This window comes from Leopardus geoffroyi, chromosome B2 (genome assembly GCF_018350155.1).
Source record: "Leopardus geoffroyi isolate Oge1 chromosome B2, O.geoffroyi_Oge1_pat1.0, whole genome shotgun sequence".
NCBI classification, from domain to species: Eukaryota; Metazoa; Chordata; class Mammalia; order Carnivora; family Felidae; genus Leopardus; species Leopardus geoffroyi.
In genome coordinates, this window is record NC_059332.1 from 99,203,330 (window position 1) to 99,222,311 (window position 18,982).

Below are 18,982 nucleotides of genomic sequence, written 5' to 3' on the forward strand. Positions count from 1 at the left end.
CACACTTGTGTGAACCCCCTGCTCACGGCTACTTCCCATGGAACAGAGAAATCTTGGCCCCAAGTGCTCCCAGGGAATATGTCATCCCCAGGTAGCTGAGTTTCTCAGTAGCTTCAACTCTAAAGTATTTTTACATGAACCATATTTGATGGGAAGTTCGAAAACACATAGCACACTCTCCAACCTCCTAAAAAATGCTCAAATTAACTCTTTCCTGATGAGCTCCAGGTCATTCTCATAAGTGACATGAGAAGAAGCCCCCCAGACAGTCTGGAGGCAGAGGATATTTGCTCCTCCACTGGAGTCTCAGCTATGTTACTCTCCGTGTCTGTGTCTGGTTATGATAGTTCTTTTTTGTTTGTTTATTTATTTATTTTTGAGATGGAGAGAGCACACAAGCAGGGGAGGGGCAAGGAGAGAGAGGGAGATAAAGAATCTGAAGCAGGCTCCAGGCTCTGGGATGTCAGCACAGAGCCCGACGCGGGGCTCGAACTTATGGACCGCAAGGATCATGACCTGAGCTGAAGTCGGACACTTAACCAACTGAGTCACCCACATGCCCCCGGTTATGATAGTTTAATCATCTTTGCTGGTCAGGATACTAGCTGTCCTTTCTGAACATGGTCACAGGCCCTTTCTTTGCTTTCTCAAATGCAGCTTCAAAATAAAATTGAAGGTGGGGCGCCTGGGTGGCGCAGTCGGCTGAGCGTCCGACTTCAGCCAGGTCACGATCTCGTGGTCCATGAGTTCGAGCCCCGCGTCGGGCTCTGGGCTGATGGCTAGAGCCTGGAGCCTGTTTCCGATTCTGTGTCTCCCTCTCTCTGCCCCTCCCCCGTTCATGCTCTGTCTCTCTCTGTCCCCCCCCAAAAAAAAAAATAAATAAATAAATAAAAACGTTGGAAAAAAAAAAATAAAATTGAAGGTTATACTCATTGTGATGAGATTTAAAGTAGGTTTTAGAAAGAGGTTTGCCTATGGTTAACATGGAAGGACCGTTGTACATAAAATGTGGAGCACCAGTTGTCTGGGGCCGTGACAGATGAGCTTGCCAGACAGCTGGTGTGATATCGTACAGCTCGTAATTGAAATCAACTTTTGAGAAAGTCAGTATTTCTTTCAGAAATGGGGGTGGAGGGATGGGGAGGATGATCCTCAGAATTTTAGTCAGCCTATTGGTCCAAACTTCCAAAAGTAGAGGAAGGAGGTTTCTAGGACTCATTAGGGATCTGTCAGTTCCTCCTCAGACTCTGCTCTTCTCCGATACCATCTCAGTCCTCACTAATGTTTCTCACCATTTTCCACTTCTGTCCAGGGATTACCTTCTTTTTTGCTCCTTCCAAACCTGAATACCTTAATCTGGCATCTACTCTGACCCAAGGCAGAAAATGAACTCTTTTATATTTCTGAGCCATTTGGGCATGTAGAGGACAAATCCCCTCTTTTGGATCTTGCAAAAGACCTGTCTCGGGAGCGATTCATTAAAAATTACCTACTTTTCTAGCCAGACACTTATCAGTCCCTTTTCTCCATGTCTATTTACCATAGCAATGGACAAGCCAAGGCAGATTTTGCTTTTTTTCCCTTTTGGACTTGCCCTTCACTAGGAGTCTGCCTACAAGGCACTCATTCCAGATAATTCCTGGCAGTAACTCTTTACCATGCCCAGACCCCTTTGCTGTTTCTTAATGATATAGTGTCCTCCCCAGAACTGGCTGGAGCTCCTCACCTTTACATTTTCGAAGGGTCCCTGGTGAACTTCAGCAACACTACATGGAGGTCAGATGGCATGTTCTTCCTAATAGAAGATGTGAAGCTGTCAGGATAGGAGGATTCTATACAAAATCAATTGACAATATCCTCTAAAAACCTATCAATAGTTAACAACAACAACAACAAAAAAAAAAAACAAAACACAGCCATAGTTGGAGAAAATGAGAGTTGAAATTGGGGTATATAGCTTTCTATGCACATAAAGATAATTTTATAACTCAAAGACAATCCTAATCTTGATGGCTGTGGCAGACAGTATAATGGCCCCCAAAGATATCCACATCCCAATCCCTGCAACCTGGAAATATGTCACCTTACCTGGCAAAAGGGACTTTGAAGATACAATTAAAGTTAAGTTCCTAGAGACTGGGAGAGTATCTTGGATCGTCCAGGTGGGCCTCACCTAATCATATGAATCCTTAAAAGCAGAGAATCTACAGTCTGCAGGAGATGTGACTACAGAGGAAGGGTCGGATGAGAGACACTGCTGCTCTTGAAGATGGAGGGAGGGTCCAGGAGTCAAGAAACATGGGAGAGACACTAGAAGCTGGAAAAAGCAAAAAAACTCATATTGTCCCCTAGAGCCTCTAGAGAGGAACGCAGCCCTGCCAACCCCTTGATGTTAGCCTAGTGAGAGCCATGTGGGACTTGTAACCTACAGAACTTTAAGATAATAAATTTGTGGTTTTTAAAGCCTTTTCTCCCAAATAACCAATAGGAAACATCATGGAAATTGAGCCTTCTGCTACTCCTGTTACCCTAGAGCAAAACCTGTGCCAACATATGAAGCAAGCATCTAGAAGAAGACATTCGGTCTGGTATCTAGAGATGGTCTGGAGTGATGGATGTTTTTCAGTGATGGAATCCATGAATGCTGAAGAAATTGGCCCTGTTCCCCTTCAGTCCCTCAGGCTATTATAAGGCCACTGAACCAGAGAGTCATCTACCAATGATCCCCTTGGGCTTGGAAAGAGGGGATGCGTTTCCCCAGTCTTGCCTCCTGACCATGCACGTCCCCTTGGCCGAGCCAACGTTTTCAGAAGACTCGTGGGTTTACATATGGTGCATTTCATCTTTGGCCACTTCCTGGACAGCGCTTGGGTGCTGAGCCCCAGCATAGCTCCAACGTGAGGAGGCAGAAAGGGAGCTGCTTTGGAAAAACAGGGAGAAAAGCTCACAGCAGTAACCAGGTTTCCCTTATACATAGGCAGATAGATAGCCATGATAACAATCAACCTTTATGGGACACTTAAAATGCACCAAGCACAGTGCTAAGCATTTGACACACATTTCCTCCTTGAAGGCAGTCTGCATGAATAAGACAAAAATGGCATTTTCCAATAACCTCCTGTTCTTAGTATATTTATTTTAAAAAGTGTCCAGATGCAGTGTGAAGCTATAATAAAGTCTTTCCCTTTTGCAGAGACACAGTGATGGTTCAACCCAACTCCGCCTTCCTTGTGCAGAATACACAGGGCTTCCCACTAAGCCCAGGAATCTTTGTCAGCCCTGGACCATTGCTCATCTGGACTTTAATAGGCTTTGTGGAATCTCCACAAAGGAGAACATTTGTAGGCTGCAGGTTTCCCCCTCATTCACTCAGTAGACATTTACTGAGCCCGTAGCATGTGTCAGGCCCTGTACTTGGTGCTTGGAATACATTAATAAATGATGCACTGATCCCTGCTCTCTAAGAACTTCCATTCTAGTGGGGGTGGGAGTGGGGGAGTGACAATAAATAATAACACAATAAATAATTCAATTGTATCTTATGTTAAAAGTTGATTGGGACCATGGGGAAAAGGTAGAGCAGGAAAAGGTAGGAAAGGGGAAAGCAAGGGGTGAGAAGGCAAGTTGCGATTTTAAATAGAGTAGTCCCAGTGGGCCTCATCGAGGAGGTGACTTTGAGCAGACTTGAAGGAAGTGAGAGAGTTAGACCTGATATCTATGGGGAGGAAAGGGAATGGCCAGTGCAAAGGCCCTGGGTTGGGAGTATGTCTGTGTGTCAGAGGAAGAAAAGACTAGTAGGATTACAGTCGAGTCAGGGAAAAGGAAAGCAGTAGCTGTATTCAGAGAGGGAAGAGTGAAAGGCAAGCCAGTTGGAGCCCATGTGGCCACCGCAAGACCTCGCAGGATGAGAGTCACTGAGACTTTGGAACAGAAGCGGGGCAGAATCTAACTTTCATCTTAAAAGCTTTATTCTGTTGGGAACAAAATGAACTTGGTCAGAGTTGAGAATAGAACAAAGGTGGTGAGAGTTAGCCATGTGGAGGAGGTGAAGCATGCTCAGTTTCTCATTTTCTTTTGAAAGTAGAGCCCAAAGGATGTCCTGATGGATTCCCTCATTACCTGTGGGAGCTGAAAGAAGCTTTTCTAGAGGGCCATGCTTCTCCCTATGTGACAAGTCAACATTTTAAACACTTTCCAGAAGTAAAAAGCATTTTCTTCACTTCATGAGATTTTTCCTAATAAGATGAACAGCAACATCACACCAAGATGCTGGGCTGTTGGCCAAGTGCATTCATGAGCTAAGCCTCTCAGAACAGGTGTCAAGCCTATGCCTCAATAAAACACCCTCTCTCCACCTGGCTCCTGTGTGGTCCCGGTTGCAAGTGTTTGGGAGGGAGCCTTAGTTAAAAGCAGAGTTCTGAAACCAAACTGCCTACATTCAAACCCCCCTCAAGTGCCCAACATGGACACTTACTATTTGTGTAACCCTGGACAAGGGGCTTTCAACCTCAGTTTAAAATGTGGATAACAGTCTTCCTCATAGGGTTATGTGCATAATGACCCACGCTAACGATCCTATGTCTACAGTCTGGACACATTTTCAGACATGGCCAAAACCAGCCAGGAGGAACACAAATGGCTGTAGAAACTCTCCCAAAGCCTTCCCAACCCTACTTCCTCCTTATCTCAAATGTAGCAAGTGTACTTCCCAGCCAGTCCTCAACAGCACCACCTAGGGGTGGCCTGGCCATTCCCCAACATAACATGGAAATGCAGAGTCAGTGGGGGGCACTTTCTCCTCAGACACCCCCAAGGCCATGATCACCTTCATGTTGTGTGTGAAAAAACTTCAGAAGGGCAATATGATCCTGTGGAGTCAGGCATCTCTACATACATAGAGATGTAATTTACAAATACTCACACGGGAATAGTTTTTTCCCCCCTTTTATAGAGGGTTCTAAAGAACCCAGACCTGCTGAGGAGTGACAGCCACATTAGTAAGTGAACTTAAGAGCCAAAGATGATGGATTCTTTGTGGGGATATAGTGGTGATGTGTGGGATGCTAAAAAATGTTTTTCACACCAAATGTGTGAGAATAGCTGAAATGTCAACACTATGTTTCAGTGACATCTGCTTTTCTTCATCTGATATCTCCCTTTTATTTTGTTATATTGAGTATTCCTTATGTTTCAGGATAATTTTCCTTTCACAGTATAAACAAATGCCTGGAAAAAATTTAATTAAAAAAAAATGACTTTAGTCATTTGGGGCAGCAAAAGCGAAAGTACCAGCTAAATTAAAGCCAACTTAAAACTGAATTGCTGGTACTTGCCTACAGTTTAGATAAGTAAATGTAATGTAAACATTGCATTATTATTAGGAATGAATGGGGACACCTGTGACCTAGAAATGTATGAGGGGATGTGGAAGAGTAGGGATTCTTCTGTATCACTGATTCTGGCCCGGCTTCTAAAGCAATTGCAACCTTCTTCAGGACCCTGCAATGCTAGGTACCTCCTCTGTCATATAACACATCACTACACATGTGTGTGTGCGAGCGTGTGATCACACACAGAAACTTGCAAACACACACCAACATAATATGCATGCACACACACACCCATCCCAGTGTGACACAGGAGGACAGCACACATCCCAGTATGCACACACGCTTATACGATGCACAGTCTCAACAAACACATGTCCACAAAACACACATGAACACACAGACACCTCTTGAACGTGTATATATCACCCATGTGCAAATAACACATAAGCACTACACACCCACATAAAGCACGTGTAACACACAGATGCACCGAACACACACACACGTGCGCACGCGCGCACACACACACACACACAAACTGTGTGACTCTTGGTCCTCACAGGCCCTAGCCTCAAAGTCTTGATGGGAGCAGTTCATGTGGACAGGGAAAGGGCCACCTAGACCATCTCAACTTTGGTTTTGCCACAACTGACGACGTCTCCAGTCACAGGGCAGTCACTTCAATATCTTATTCCCAGGACAGTTGTGAAGCCTTTTGAATTAAATTAAGACAACCTGGGGACTAAAGATTGGGCAACGTGTCTTTCTATAAAAAACTGAACATAGCACTAAGTGCCAACTTGATGCAATTGTTTGAGTGGCGTGTGAGAGCAGATATGAGTGAAATTTGGGACAAGTGGTTTCAATGAAACATTTTGCAAGAAGAAAAATCATTTCATGTACAGGACTTGGACTTGAATTCTCAATATACCTTTATGTATTTCATGGCTTTAAAAAATATACAAATGTATTATCTGTGATTTTATTAAGCTGCCAAGTGATGGAAAACTCAAAATAGTAGTGACTTAAACAAGACAGAAGAGGAAAAATAATCCCACGTCATGTAGGTAGAGGGTGTCCAGAGCTAATATAGAGACTCCATGATCATCAAGGACCCAGGTTTCTTCTCTCTGTTGCTCCAACACCTTCAGCATGTGGCTTCCACTTCGGGACCCAAGATAGCGACTCTGCCTCCGACCATCGTGCTCAAATTCCAGCCAGCAAGAAGGAGGAAAGAGAAGGGAAGGGCATGCCCCTTCCTTTCAAGAACACTTTCTCGAAAGATGCCACATAACACATCCATTTATATCTCACTGGGCAGAACAGTTGAATGACCACACTTAGCTGCCCTTGATGCCTAGAAACATGCTTTATGCTGGGTGGCAATGTGCCCAGCTAAAATGGGAGGTTCCATTACTCCAGAATAAAGGGAGAATGGATATCGGGAGATAGCGATTGGTTTCTGCCAATGCATTAAATACAACATGAAAAGGATAAAAAATAGCCTCCACTCAGAGGTAATCACTGTTAACATTTTGATATATAGCATATATATACATATTTATATACACACATATTTACATATATACATATAATGTCTTTTACAAAACTGAGCCCATTCTTTATTCACTGTTTGGGTTTTTGTTTGTTCGTTTTCATTTTAGGAATGTCTCTTTATGACTATATATAGATATTTATCCTTTTTTTTAAAAGCTCAAAAGTCTAATTAATCTACCTCCACCTAATAAAATAAGCATGTGATACAAGTCATTCAAATCAATTATTCCTGCTTAAAGCATCTGTCAGTTTGGGGATTACAGGGTGGGGATTTACATCAGGTAAAAAGCTGGCGGGTGTTAGAACCTACAAGAGGGCAGGGTCCCTAGCAGAAGCCACACCTGGGACTACAGAAATCCTGAGAACGCAGGCATAAAGAGGACCCTTGGTGAAGACTACCCTTTGTGCACACAGGAGGGATGTCTGGAGGGAGAGGGAGAGGCCAGAGCCACACTGGCTTCCTCCTTACTCCTGCCAAACCCTCAAATACTGCTGGCTCGATTATTCAGCTCATGACATTTTGGGAAAATTATTTTATGGATTCAGCTGTTTATGATACTTAGGGCTTTATTCCCTTAGCAACTCTCCTAGGTTTTAGAATCCTTCTCAAAAGATCAGGGGATTACATTTCAGATAAGCATCCAGAGCAGTGAGTTATCTTAGCAGCAACTCAAGAGGCATCAATTCCCGCTTGCTCTCATTGAGTAGGCCTGCTTTATTTGCTCGGTCCCCACAAGTGTGTCACAGAAAAGCAGCCACTTTCTGCCCTCCACTGCTTGCTGAAGCATCAATTCGAATCATCTCTCTGCTCAGAATCTGCCCTGAGTCCCTATTTCCTCTTGCACCAAGTCCAAATTCTTCCAGTTGACCTGTGGGACCCTCCAAAATTTGCCCATTGCCCCCAAATGATTCCCTTCTCCTCAGGCCACACATGGCAGGGAAGTCAAGACATCTCAGGTCTGCTTTCCAGAGCTGCGATGTTTTCTAAAGAAGTGAGACGTGGGGCGCCTGGGTGGTGCAGTCGGTTAAGCATCCGACTTCAGCTCAGGTCACGATCTCGTGGTCCCTGAGTTCGAGCCCCGCGTCGGGCTCTGGGCGGATGGCTCAGAGCCTGGAGCCTGTTTCCGATTCTGTGTCTCCCTCTCTCTCTGCCCCTCCCCCGTTCATGCTCTGTCTCTCTCTGTCCCAAAAATAAATAAACGTGAAAAAAAAAATAAAAAATAAAGAAGTGAGACGTTATAAAAACACAATACTCTAGAACAATCGAAACTAAAGGGAAAAGAGGAAAAATTTCCCTCAAGTTTGACATGCAAAAGATGAATATCTTTTCCAGTGGACTTCATCAGCTATATAAAACCAGATTTAAGCCCAAAGAGAGGTTAAGAATAGATCATTCAAGTAAGAGAAAATTCAAATTGCTTAAAGAAAGAGAGACAAATGGTCTACCTTAGTAGAAATCAAACAAATATAATTTAAATCATTAATGAGGTACCACATATGCCCTTTGAATTGAAAGAATGTTTTGAAATTAAAAAAACTCAGTGCTATAAAAGCTGAAGAGAAGCTGGTATACTCACAGAGTGCTATTGGCATTGCAAATTATTGTAGTCATTTTGAAAAGCAATTTGGCAATGCATTTCAAGAGCCATGAAATGTTTCTGCCCTTTGGCTGACAATTTTCATGTCAAGATAATCATACACAATAAAAATAATTATGTGCATGAAAGTAATCTTTGCGGAGTTATCTACAATAGCAAACATATAAACAACCTAAATGTCTAACTGTAGGAGAATGGTAAATTAAACGCCACTCTATGTCTTTAATGTAATACTGTACAGCCATCAAAATGATAACTGTAAAGACCCCTTTCATTTACTATCTATTAACTAAGGTCCTCCTCCTCAAATTTCCCAAAGAATTAGAAGGCAATCAGTTGATTTTATTGGTGACTTCATTGAAAGTGCAGGACTGGCAGGCAGCCAGGCTGGAGTGAATGGGTTGTAAATGAGGGGTGAGAAAGGGGAGTGCAGTTTGGCTTGAAGGGGAAGAGAGTAATAGGGCAGAAGCTAGACAGAGATGTAAGTTCAAGGGAGAGCTTTTCCTTATAAATGGAAGAGATTTGAAGGGGAAAGAGATGGCTGAGAGGCCAAGGCTGATTTCAGAGAAAGAAGCTATTTGAGGAGGAGAGATGGTCAGGAACAAAGATAGAGAGGGTTGCGAAGACAGGTGGAGAGGCAGGAATGATGAGGAGTCCAGATGGGGCCATCCTTGTGAATGTTAAGTTCATCTATAAACAGCTATTCACAGTAATATTGAAGTTATAAAATACAACCTGTATCATTTTGGATACGTCTGTCTATCCCAAGTAAAGCCTCTTTGAGTGTTGGAAGTTACACATCTTTGCATACATTGAATTGATGTTTGTTTTGCTTTCCCATGAGATTGCTGCTATCTTGTACATAATGTGCCTGCCAGTGTCCTGTGTGCCCTTGAACAACTCACTTCACCCCTCTGAACTTCAGTTGCCCCACTTGCAAAGAAAATAATGCCAAAACCCATGTAATTGTTTCAGAGAATGAAATAAGATAGAGCATGGACTTGCTGTGTGAGGTCCACGGCACCTTGAAAATGTAGGGCAGGGACTCCTGGATGGCTCAGTCAATTAAGCCTCTGACTTTGGCTCAGGTTATGATCTCACAGTTTGTGGGTTCGAGCCCCGCTTTGGGCTCTGTGCTGACAGCTCGGAGCCTGGAGCCTGCTTCAGATTCTGTGTGTGTGTATCTCTCTCTCTGCCCCTCCCCTATTCATGCTCTCTCTCTCTGTCTCTCAAAAATGAATAAACAGTTTCAAAAAATTAAATAAAATATAGGGTATGACAGATTAGATTTCTTCTGTGTTACTTTCAAAAATACCAGTAGACCCAACTTTATCATTCTCATGTTCAGTAAGTCAGTACTAATATAATCTACTGAATCTAAATTGTAACATTATACATAGCCCCATGAAACTCCATGAAAGTTATTTTTGCTTTTTATGAAAAAGGACATATGTCTTTAAATGCTACTATTTTTCCTCATTTGTTTCTCATGCAAAAAAAAAAAAAAATGTTGTCCACCACTGAATTAAATAAAAAAATTTCAACTGCCCTGCACAATGTTCTGCATCTTATGGGCATGTAATCATAATAATAGTGGTATGCTCCTTTTCTAAATTTGGTGGGAACATCAGGTTATGCTGACCTTCCAGAATAACAGCCCTTTGGAGTAAAGACCAGTCACCTGGCATAAAACAGGAATATCCCTAATGTGTTTGCAGTAGATAGGTACCTTGAACATTATGACACGCCTCCAATGCCTGGGGTGAGAAGAAACCCTAGGGGCAGGTGAAAGCAGAGAAATGGAGATATTTTGAATATCATTCATCCGCCTCAGGATGTATCCCAAAAAGATTACACTCCATCCAATATCCTGGATCTGGACAAACAATGTAGGTTATTCAATGGCCCTTTGTGATTGCTGCCTCTTTCAGCAACAATCTTCCTTAATAACAGCTTCATATATCTCACTAAACACCTGATCTCTTCCAAAGTTATCAGAATAAGTGTTTGTGTATCACCAAATAGACAAATTTCCCAGTAGAAAACTATACGACTTGTCTCTAAGAACCATGTAGAGGGAGTGTGTGTGTGTGTGTGTGTGCGTGTGTGTGTGTCTATAGGGGCGTCTGGCAGATGCCCAGAGAGATAGGCCAGAATTGCTAGCATGGGTCTTTCCAACCTAGTTTTATAAGGTTTAGACAGCTTGTCTGACTGTAGGTCTAATTTTGTAAAACAGAATTGATTTGCAAAAATCTGGGCCAGGAGAGGGCACACCTGGGAAATGGCTGTGAACTAAGAACAAGGAAGGGGGCAGATGCTGAGGTATACTGAAAGTTACAGAAAAATGGAGGGTCCAGAACAACCAGAGCTTAGACCCTGATGGGAGCCATTGAGCTGATCAGAGCCAAATGGGAACCAAGTGTCAGCATTGATCTTGGGCCATAAAAGAGGTTCGTGTGGAAAATCAAAGGTTTGCAGAGAAGATCTGGTTAGTGCCTTAAATCTGAAATTAAACTAAGTGACTGGATTGTTGCTATAATTCCTTTGTTGCAATTATTCCAAACTCCAGTTCACTCTTTCGGGAGTTCTCCTGCATGCTAAACTGATAAGAAAGGAGATTGAATGATCACTTATGTGAGTGTTCTCAACCCTGGTTCTATTAGAGACTATAGAAAACCTGATGCCGAGCCCTCGCTCCAGGCCAAATGAATCAGAATCTTTGAGTGAGGGATCCAGGAGGTTTTTTTTTAAGTTTTTAAACTTAAAAAAAAAGTTTTTAAAAGCTTTCTAGGTAATTCTAATGCACAGCCAGTGTTGGGAACCACTGACTTAGGCTAAAATGGGCAAGAGATACCCAGGGAAGCCAGAGAAAGAGTTGTGATTGAGAGGTCGTAATTTCTGGGCATAACCTCTGACAAGGAAAACATTCTCATGTTCATGCTTGGATAGTACTAGAATAGAAAGGCACCAGAGGATATGATGGGCATGCCACAGGGTTGGCAAAGATGAGTTCAACCTGTGATTACAAGCCAGAAAACAAAATTTTGCATGCCCCAAAACATAACCCAAACCAGACAAGCTGGTAGATTAATAGTATATTTCATGAAGTATCAAGGATTTCAGAATAGAAACTCACTCAAAGTAGCTCAAGATTAGGAAGGTTTGTAGTAGAGACACAAATGTCAATTTCAAGACATCTAGGGATCCAGACTCCCAGAGTCAGGAACTAGACAATGACTAAAGTCATTCCCTCCATCTCTCAGTCATTTGATCTTCATTTCTGTTCCTTTCTACACATCTGCTTTATTCTTTCATTGCACCTGGATTCCTCCAATTACTCATATCACACAAGGCTCAACATGAGTGCTCCAGCTCTAATCTGTTATGATCTCTTAGGTCCAGAGCCCAACACTGACTGACGATTGTCACAAAGTATCTTGGTTCAAATTTTCAAGAAGAGGAATCTGGCCACTGGTCCAGCAAAGGATGGCTGGTCTTATCTCACCTTGGGTCAGGTGTCAATCTCCTCCCATAAACTAGGCTGAGAGTGGAAAATGTCGTCTTGTTCATAGGCTGAACAGACTACTGGAAGGGCAGATACCTGCGACGATCTGTTGGCAGAGTATATAATGAAGTACATGTAATACTCATTCATTACCAATGAACCACACACTTTTCTTCTTTCCCATCTTCTGCTTCCCAGGAGATGGACAGGCATGAGGGAGATAAGGAGGAGCCTGAAAGAACATGTTCTGTCTACTTTCAATGTTCAGCCTAGCATATGAGAGAAATAAACACAGACTGGCATGACCAAAAAGTAGCCTATGAACCCTCAACCAGCATTTATGTACATAATTCTACATGGGCTATCTTCCTCCTGAAACCACCAGAAAGTCCACTCTTGGCAATGATGAGCGCCTGAGGTGTCCAAAACACAGGATCTCTGTTCAAGTTCAATCTCACACTTTCTGCTGCATTATGACACTCAGACGTTAAGAATTCCCCTCCTTTATTGGGCCTTTATCTAATTGTTTGGAAAATTTGTAATTAACATGTTATTACATGTGGTTTGGCAGTTCATTTGACAGCTCTGAAATAACATTCTTGGCTTTTACGTGAGAATCTTTTATTGAAACCCAAAATAGCTCTTTTCGGAAACTTAGAACTTCAGGCAATTTGGGGATTCGTGGAAACGGTGGCTGGAAAATTTTATAAACTTCCCAAAAGGAGAAAATGTGTATAAACTCATTCTGTGGTCCAACATTGGCTATTCCAGCAAAGAACTGAATGGTCCTATAGCTATCCTTCTTTCCTCTACTTAAGTTCAGCTGCATTAAGGCAGAGTGTCCAGGAAGAATCTGGACTCAGGCACTATGTTTAAAGGAAAAAAGCCAGAGTAAAAATCTACCTCCCACCCCAGCCTATAGACAGTCTGAATTTTGTTTTATTTTGTTTTTCCCTTGTAGAGCCCATGGGGCTAGAGGCAAAGAAGCCAGGAAAGGGAAGAAGATACACAGGGAAAAGTAGAGGAAGCACCAATAACAAACGTCTATTTTCACTTTTCCCAAAGCATGTGGTCCCTGAAAAGCATGGCTATGACCTCAGTATAATGCCATCATGCCAAAGTGCAATCGTTTATTTTAGAGCTTTAGAAGGAGTCAATTATTTCAGCTTTTGCCTAAGTACAACTATTGGAGATTCTGGCTGATTGAATAAAAGAAGAAGTCTACTACTTGTATTTTACTGACAAAACAAAACACCTTTAAACTAAAAGGATGATTTATCTGGGCTGAAAATAAAACTCCTGCCTACTGAAGTCTGGTGCAGCTGAATTATCACTATTTTCATCCTGTAATTTGTTTTATAGGGTACTAATTAACAGGGCAAAGTCTGTTGCCAGGAAAGTAAATCACATTTTGCTGTTTTCTTCTTTTCTAACAAGACACAGACCTGGTATTTAATTGAAGAGTAAGTTCCAAGGGCACTATCAGCACTGAAACTGGGGAACACTGGGCTGGGAAATCATGGTGAAACCTGCTGTGTAGAGTACAGGAAAGATGGCGGGAGAGAGAGGAAAGAACAGAGGGAGAGAGAATGGAATTGCACAGGTAACTTCAAAAAAAAACCCTGTTTTCCCTCAAATGTTCCATCTTTTCTCTGTTTCCCACAACTTTCCATTTCCCCTCTGGCTCTACTCAACTGACACTGTACCACAAACATCTTCTCAAAAAGCTCATCGCCCGCCCCACCCCCACCCCCAGTTCATTCATTCCTGTCCCCAACACAGTACTGTATTTTTTTTTAAGGTAGCAACTCTGCCATTAGATCTCCCTGCCCCAACCTCCTCCCTCTCCAGGGCTCATACTTCGACCTGACCCTCTTGGTGGCCTTTGGCCCAAGGCTTTGCAGCCCGGCCTTGCAGCTCACACCTCGCCCCTCTTCTCCCAGCTCACCTTCCCTACCCCCAGACTTCACCCCTCTCTTCCTCTCCTCGTTCCCTCATCCCATTCCTGGAGGTTCTGGACAGGAGGTGGCCGCTCCGTCTTCTCCTCCCTCCTTGAACCTTCGGAGACGTACTTTGGGGGAGGAGAGACGGAGCTGGGGGGTACTGATGGGCGGTGGAGGGGAATGAGTGCCGGCTCGCACTCAGGAGCCGGGAGCCTGACGTCACCGCTCCCTGCCAGTCAGTCTTCCGCGGGCGCGCTGCTCGTAGCCGCCTTTTCTGCCTCTTACCGTGTCTCTCACTTTCGGCGGCGCCGGCACAGAGACAGGCGCCCCGCGCTCTGCTCCGCGCGGGCCCGGCCGCCCCGCAGGCGTAGAGTCTGTCAGCGCGGGGAGCGCAGCCTGCGCCCCGCCACAGCGCTCATGATCAGCGACTTCCTGAGGCCCTGACTCCCCAGGTGAGCACCCGACACCCGAGAGGAACTTTGAGGGTGTTGAAAAGGGAAGGGGTGAAGGATGGCCAGGGGGCTTCCCTGAAGCAGAAGAAATAGGGCCACGCTTGACTCCACACCCTTCCCCTACACAGACCCCCAGCTTCCCTCCCCCAAACCCCTTTCCCAGGGATCTCTGTGGCCTTCAGGGCCCGCTGGACTCCGCGACCTCTGAAACTTCGCTTTCAGCACCGCGGACAGCGACTCCGCCACCGAGTTTAGGAAAAAGCCTAACCCGGTGGGCCAGAGCCCAGGGCAGGACTCGCCAGGGCTGATGCCCCTACCTAGCCAGGTGCAAACGGGTGCCTGTGCAGTTACGGGCACACTTACGGGACTGATCTGTGTGTATGCAAGCGCATGTTCTCTGTGTATATATATATCTGTGCAAAAACTCAGATATCTGTGGAGCAGTCGTGTGCGTTTCACTCACACGCTCACTCCGTACTCAACAGGTATTTATTAATTTTAGGTTCTCAGCCACTGCTTCCTTGCTCTGCTCTGGGGTCCTGGGGTAGGATGAGCAATATGAGCGAGGCACCCGCGCCCGGGGAAAGTTCCCTGGCGGCGTGAACCACACACCTGACGCTCGCTCTCCCTTTTCCACGCAGGGGTGCAGCGTCAGCCAGCGATGAACGCGAGCGCTTCCTCGCTCAACGACTCCCAGGTGGTGGCAGTGACCACCGAGGGAGCGGCGGCGGCGGCCACAGCGGCAGGGGCGCGGGACAGCGGCGAATGGGGGCCCCCTGCAGCGGCGGCGCTGGGGGGCGGCGGCGCGGCTAACGCTTCCCTCGAGCTGTCTTCTCAGCTGCCCGCGGCGCCGCCGGGGCTGCTACTGTCGGCGGTGAATCCTTGGGACGTGCTCCTGTGCGTGTCGGGGACGGTGATCGCAGGCGAAAACGCGCTGGTAGTGGCGCTAATCGCGTCCACCCCGGCGCTGCGCACGCCCATGTTCGTGCTGGTGGGCAGCCTAGCCACCGCCGACCTGCTGGCGGGCTGCGGCTTGATCCTTCACTTCGTGTTCCAGTACGTGGTGCCCTCAGAAACGGTGAGCCTGCTCACGGTGGGCTTCCTCGTGGCCTCCTTCGCTGCCTCGGTCAGCAGCCTGCTGGCCATCACAGTGGACCGCTACCTGTCTCTCTACAACGCACTCACCTACTACTCGCGCCGGACCCTGTTGGGCGTGCACCTGCTGCTCGCTGCCACCTGGACGATGTCCCTAGGCCTCGGGTTGCTGCCGGTGCTCGGCTGGAACTGCCTAGCGGAGCGCTCCACCTGCAGCGTGGTGCGCCCGCTGACGCGCAGCCACGTGGCGCTGCTGTCCGCCGCGTTCTTTGCGGTCTTTGGTATCATGCTGCACCTGTACGTGCGCATCTGCCAGGTGGTCTGGCGCCACGCGCACCAGATCGCGCTGCAGCAGCACTGCCTGGCGCCGCCCCACCTCGCAGCCACCAGAAAGGGCGTGGGTACGCTGGCTGTGGTGCTGGGCACTTTTGGCGCCAGTTGGCTGCCCTTCGCCATCTATTGCGTGGTAGGCAGCCGCGAGGACCCGGCAGTCTACACCTACGCCACCCTGCTGCCCGCCACCTACAACTCCATGATCAATCCCATCATCTATGCCTTCCGCAACCAGGAGATTCAGCGTGCCCTGTGGCTCCTGTTCTGTGGCTGTTTCCAGTCCAAAGTGCCCTTCCGTTCTAGGTCCCCCAGTGAGGTCTGAAGGCTTTCTTTGTCCTCCCACCAACACCACACCCCCAACAAGCCAGCCTTCCGTGAGCTTCTCGGTGCCTGCTGATGAACTGAGACACCAATAGTGTGAATCTGGCTTTGGGAAGAGAAAGAAAGAATAAACGTAAATACATCAAACTCACAAAGGACAAAGAGGCTCGTTGGCACTTTACATATACAGTGTATACATGTGTACATATATATACAAATATTTGTATCTTCTGGAGGTGTTCAGGATGTGGAATTTCCTGTTCTGTGAAAAAACTAAGATGTGGTTGTATACTCAAATTGTACATCACATTTGTCAAGTGAAGACATCCCAATACTGCTTAATTATAGCACTTTATTTTTAGCTGCTGAACTGCCAAAACAGTGTTGCCATTTTCAGGGGCAAGGGAAGGAAAGCAAAAGGTGTATTTTTGTTGTATGTGATAGAATATTTTGCTGCACATGCGTCAGTAAATTACAACGTATTTTGTACACAAATAAACACATAATAAAAATGTAATTTTGGGCATGTGACTATTGAATTACTATTTAAGAGCTGAATTATTAGTACATTTACTTAAAAAGTGTATTATGTATCATCTCCCTCCTATGAAATCTTAATGTACAAAATCATGCATTTGCACATTGTTCATAAATCGTCAGAGATACCTAACACAGATTTGCAGTGGGAGGCTGAGAGGGAGTAATATATTCACATAGCAGTATTCATAGGACACTAAAGGGTTATTGGTGTTATCTGTGCAAATTAATCTGCCCCTTGGTTTCTGCGTTTGGAAGACAAACTCCAGAGAATGTCTGAAACCATACCTTCCTCTTACCATATGTGCAATTCTGAAACCCTAACTTTTAGTTGTAGCTTTTCCAAACTGGAAAGAATTTTAAATGTTTAAAATTCATATTGACTGAGTATATTTTTGCTGGCCAGTTCTTGTAGCAAACAAAATGCACAGCCTTATGAAATAAATTCTTCAAAGACAGGATTCCAAGATACATTGTTCATGAGGTAAGTGAAGGTATGCTCAGCAGCCTTATCTTCAAAACACAGGGCATTAAGATTCCCGGGGACCAAACATTCCCATTCCACCAATGGATATGAGTCATAATTAAATGGCCCCCTCCCCTCCTTCTTAAAGGATGATGTGAGGATAAATAAGATAACACGTATGGACATTTTGAGCATCTATGAAGAAATATGCACACAAGCACAAGTTGTTACTGGTCTTAGGCCTTAGGAAAATACCACAAACGAATTTTTTCATACAATCCATGAGTATTTATTGAGTACCTACTATTTGCTAGACAAAATTCCAGGGCTTGGAATACAGAAGTGAACAAAGTAGACAAAAAGTTTCAGTGCTCATAGTGTTACATTCTCATGGAGGAGATGGCCTACACACACACACAGATATTTGTTACAAAGAATTGGTTCATCAATGCAATTTTGGAGGCTGAGAGGTCCCAAGATGTGCAGTCAGAAAGCTGGAAACACAAGAAAGCTGATGGTATTGTTCCAGTCTGTCTTGAAAGGCCTGAGAACCAGGAGAGCCCATGGGCTCAAGATCCAAGAAAAACTGATATTTTAATTTGAGACCAAAGGCAAGAAAAGACCAGTGTTCGAGCTCGATACATTGGGCAACAGAAATTCCCTCTTACTTTAGCTCATCATTCTTTTCTGCCTTCCATTGATTAGATGAGACCAAGACCTACCTACATTAGGGAATGCAATCTGTTTACTCAGCCTACCAAATCAAATGTTAATCCCAAACAGAAACAACTCAGAATAAGGTTTGACCAAATGTCTGCACATCCTGTGGTCTAGTCAAGTTGACACATAAAATTAACTATTACAACAAGAGAGCACAATGATACAAAATAAAGAAGGAAAAGCATTTATTGAGGAAGTAGTCAACTGTGTCAATGTTGCTGTGAGACTAAGGAAAATGAGGATTAAAAACAATGACTATAGATTTTTTTCATGTCAATATCACTGGTGAACTTGACAAGAGAAACTTCTGGAGAGTAAAAGGGAAAAATAGCTTAACTATAAAAGATACAAGAGAAAATGCATGGGCAACCTAGCCTCCAACATCTTGCAACAGAAGTATGACCTTTTTAACACTATAAAACATAGTACGTTTTATAGGCAAATGGTTTTATAGTGTCTGTAAATTTAGAGCCAGGAAGATTAGTGTTATTGTTCATTCACCAAATTAACATTTTATAAAGAACTAACCTTCATAGACTATTCAGCGTCGTCAGACACTTTCAGGCCCTATCAGTATCCACAATGCATTCAAGCAGACTGAAATAACAAAAGCTCTGGCTGCAAACGTTTCCAAACATGTGGTGGAGAAAAAAAATAGAATTTTAGAGATGGAACAAAGAAGTCAATATTATTATACATTTTATAATTACAGAGAAAAATTTCTTGCAATCAGTGAATTAAGAAAGTTCAACACTAGGATAATAAGAGAGGGACCATGGATCTGACTTCAATCTATTTGGTATTAATATTCAACTTCAGCCCTAGTCCTAATCAAAATGTTTCAAAGAGCCAAGAACAAGGAGATACTAAACAATCAGGTTGTTAATATCCTGGCTTACGCAGTTGGCCAAGCTGTGTAATGTCAGTAGGCTTCATATTAACCAACTTGATGATGTGCAGATATAAAACTGTGAGTAGGTCTTGAAATATTTCTATGGAGGAATGTCACATATTCATTTGATGTATCCAATATTAAGACTCTCCTGTTTCAAGACACTATGCTAGTTGCTGGAAGTATACAGTCTTTGAAAAAGGCAAGATTCACTTAAACATCCAGTTGCCTAC

The 18,982-nt window shown here is 44.3% G+C and overlaps 1 protein-coding gene across 1 annotated transcript; it reads left to right on the plus strand.

Moving 5' to 3' along the window:
* Positions 1 to 14,850: 14,850 nt before the first annotated feature.
* Positions 14,851 to 16,651, plus strand: GPR6 (G protein-coupled receptor 6). The gene has a single exon (XM_045500871.1). It carries the CDS (start codon positions 15,047 to 15,049, stop codon positions 16,133 to 16,135), a length of 1,089 nt encoding a protein of 362 aa, XP_045356827.1. The 5' UTR covers positions 14,851 to 15,046; the 3' UTR covers positions 16,136 to 16,651.
* Positions 16,652 to 18,982: the final 2,331 nt, after the last annotated feature.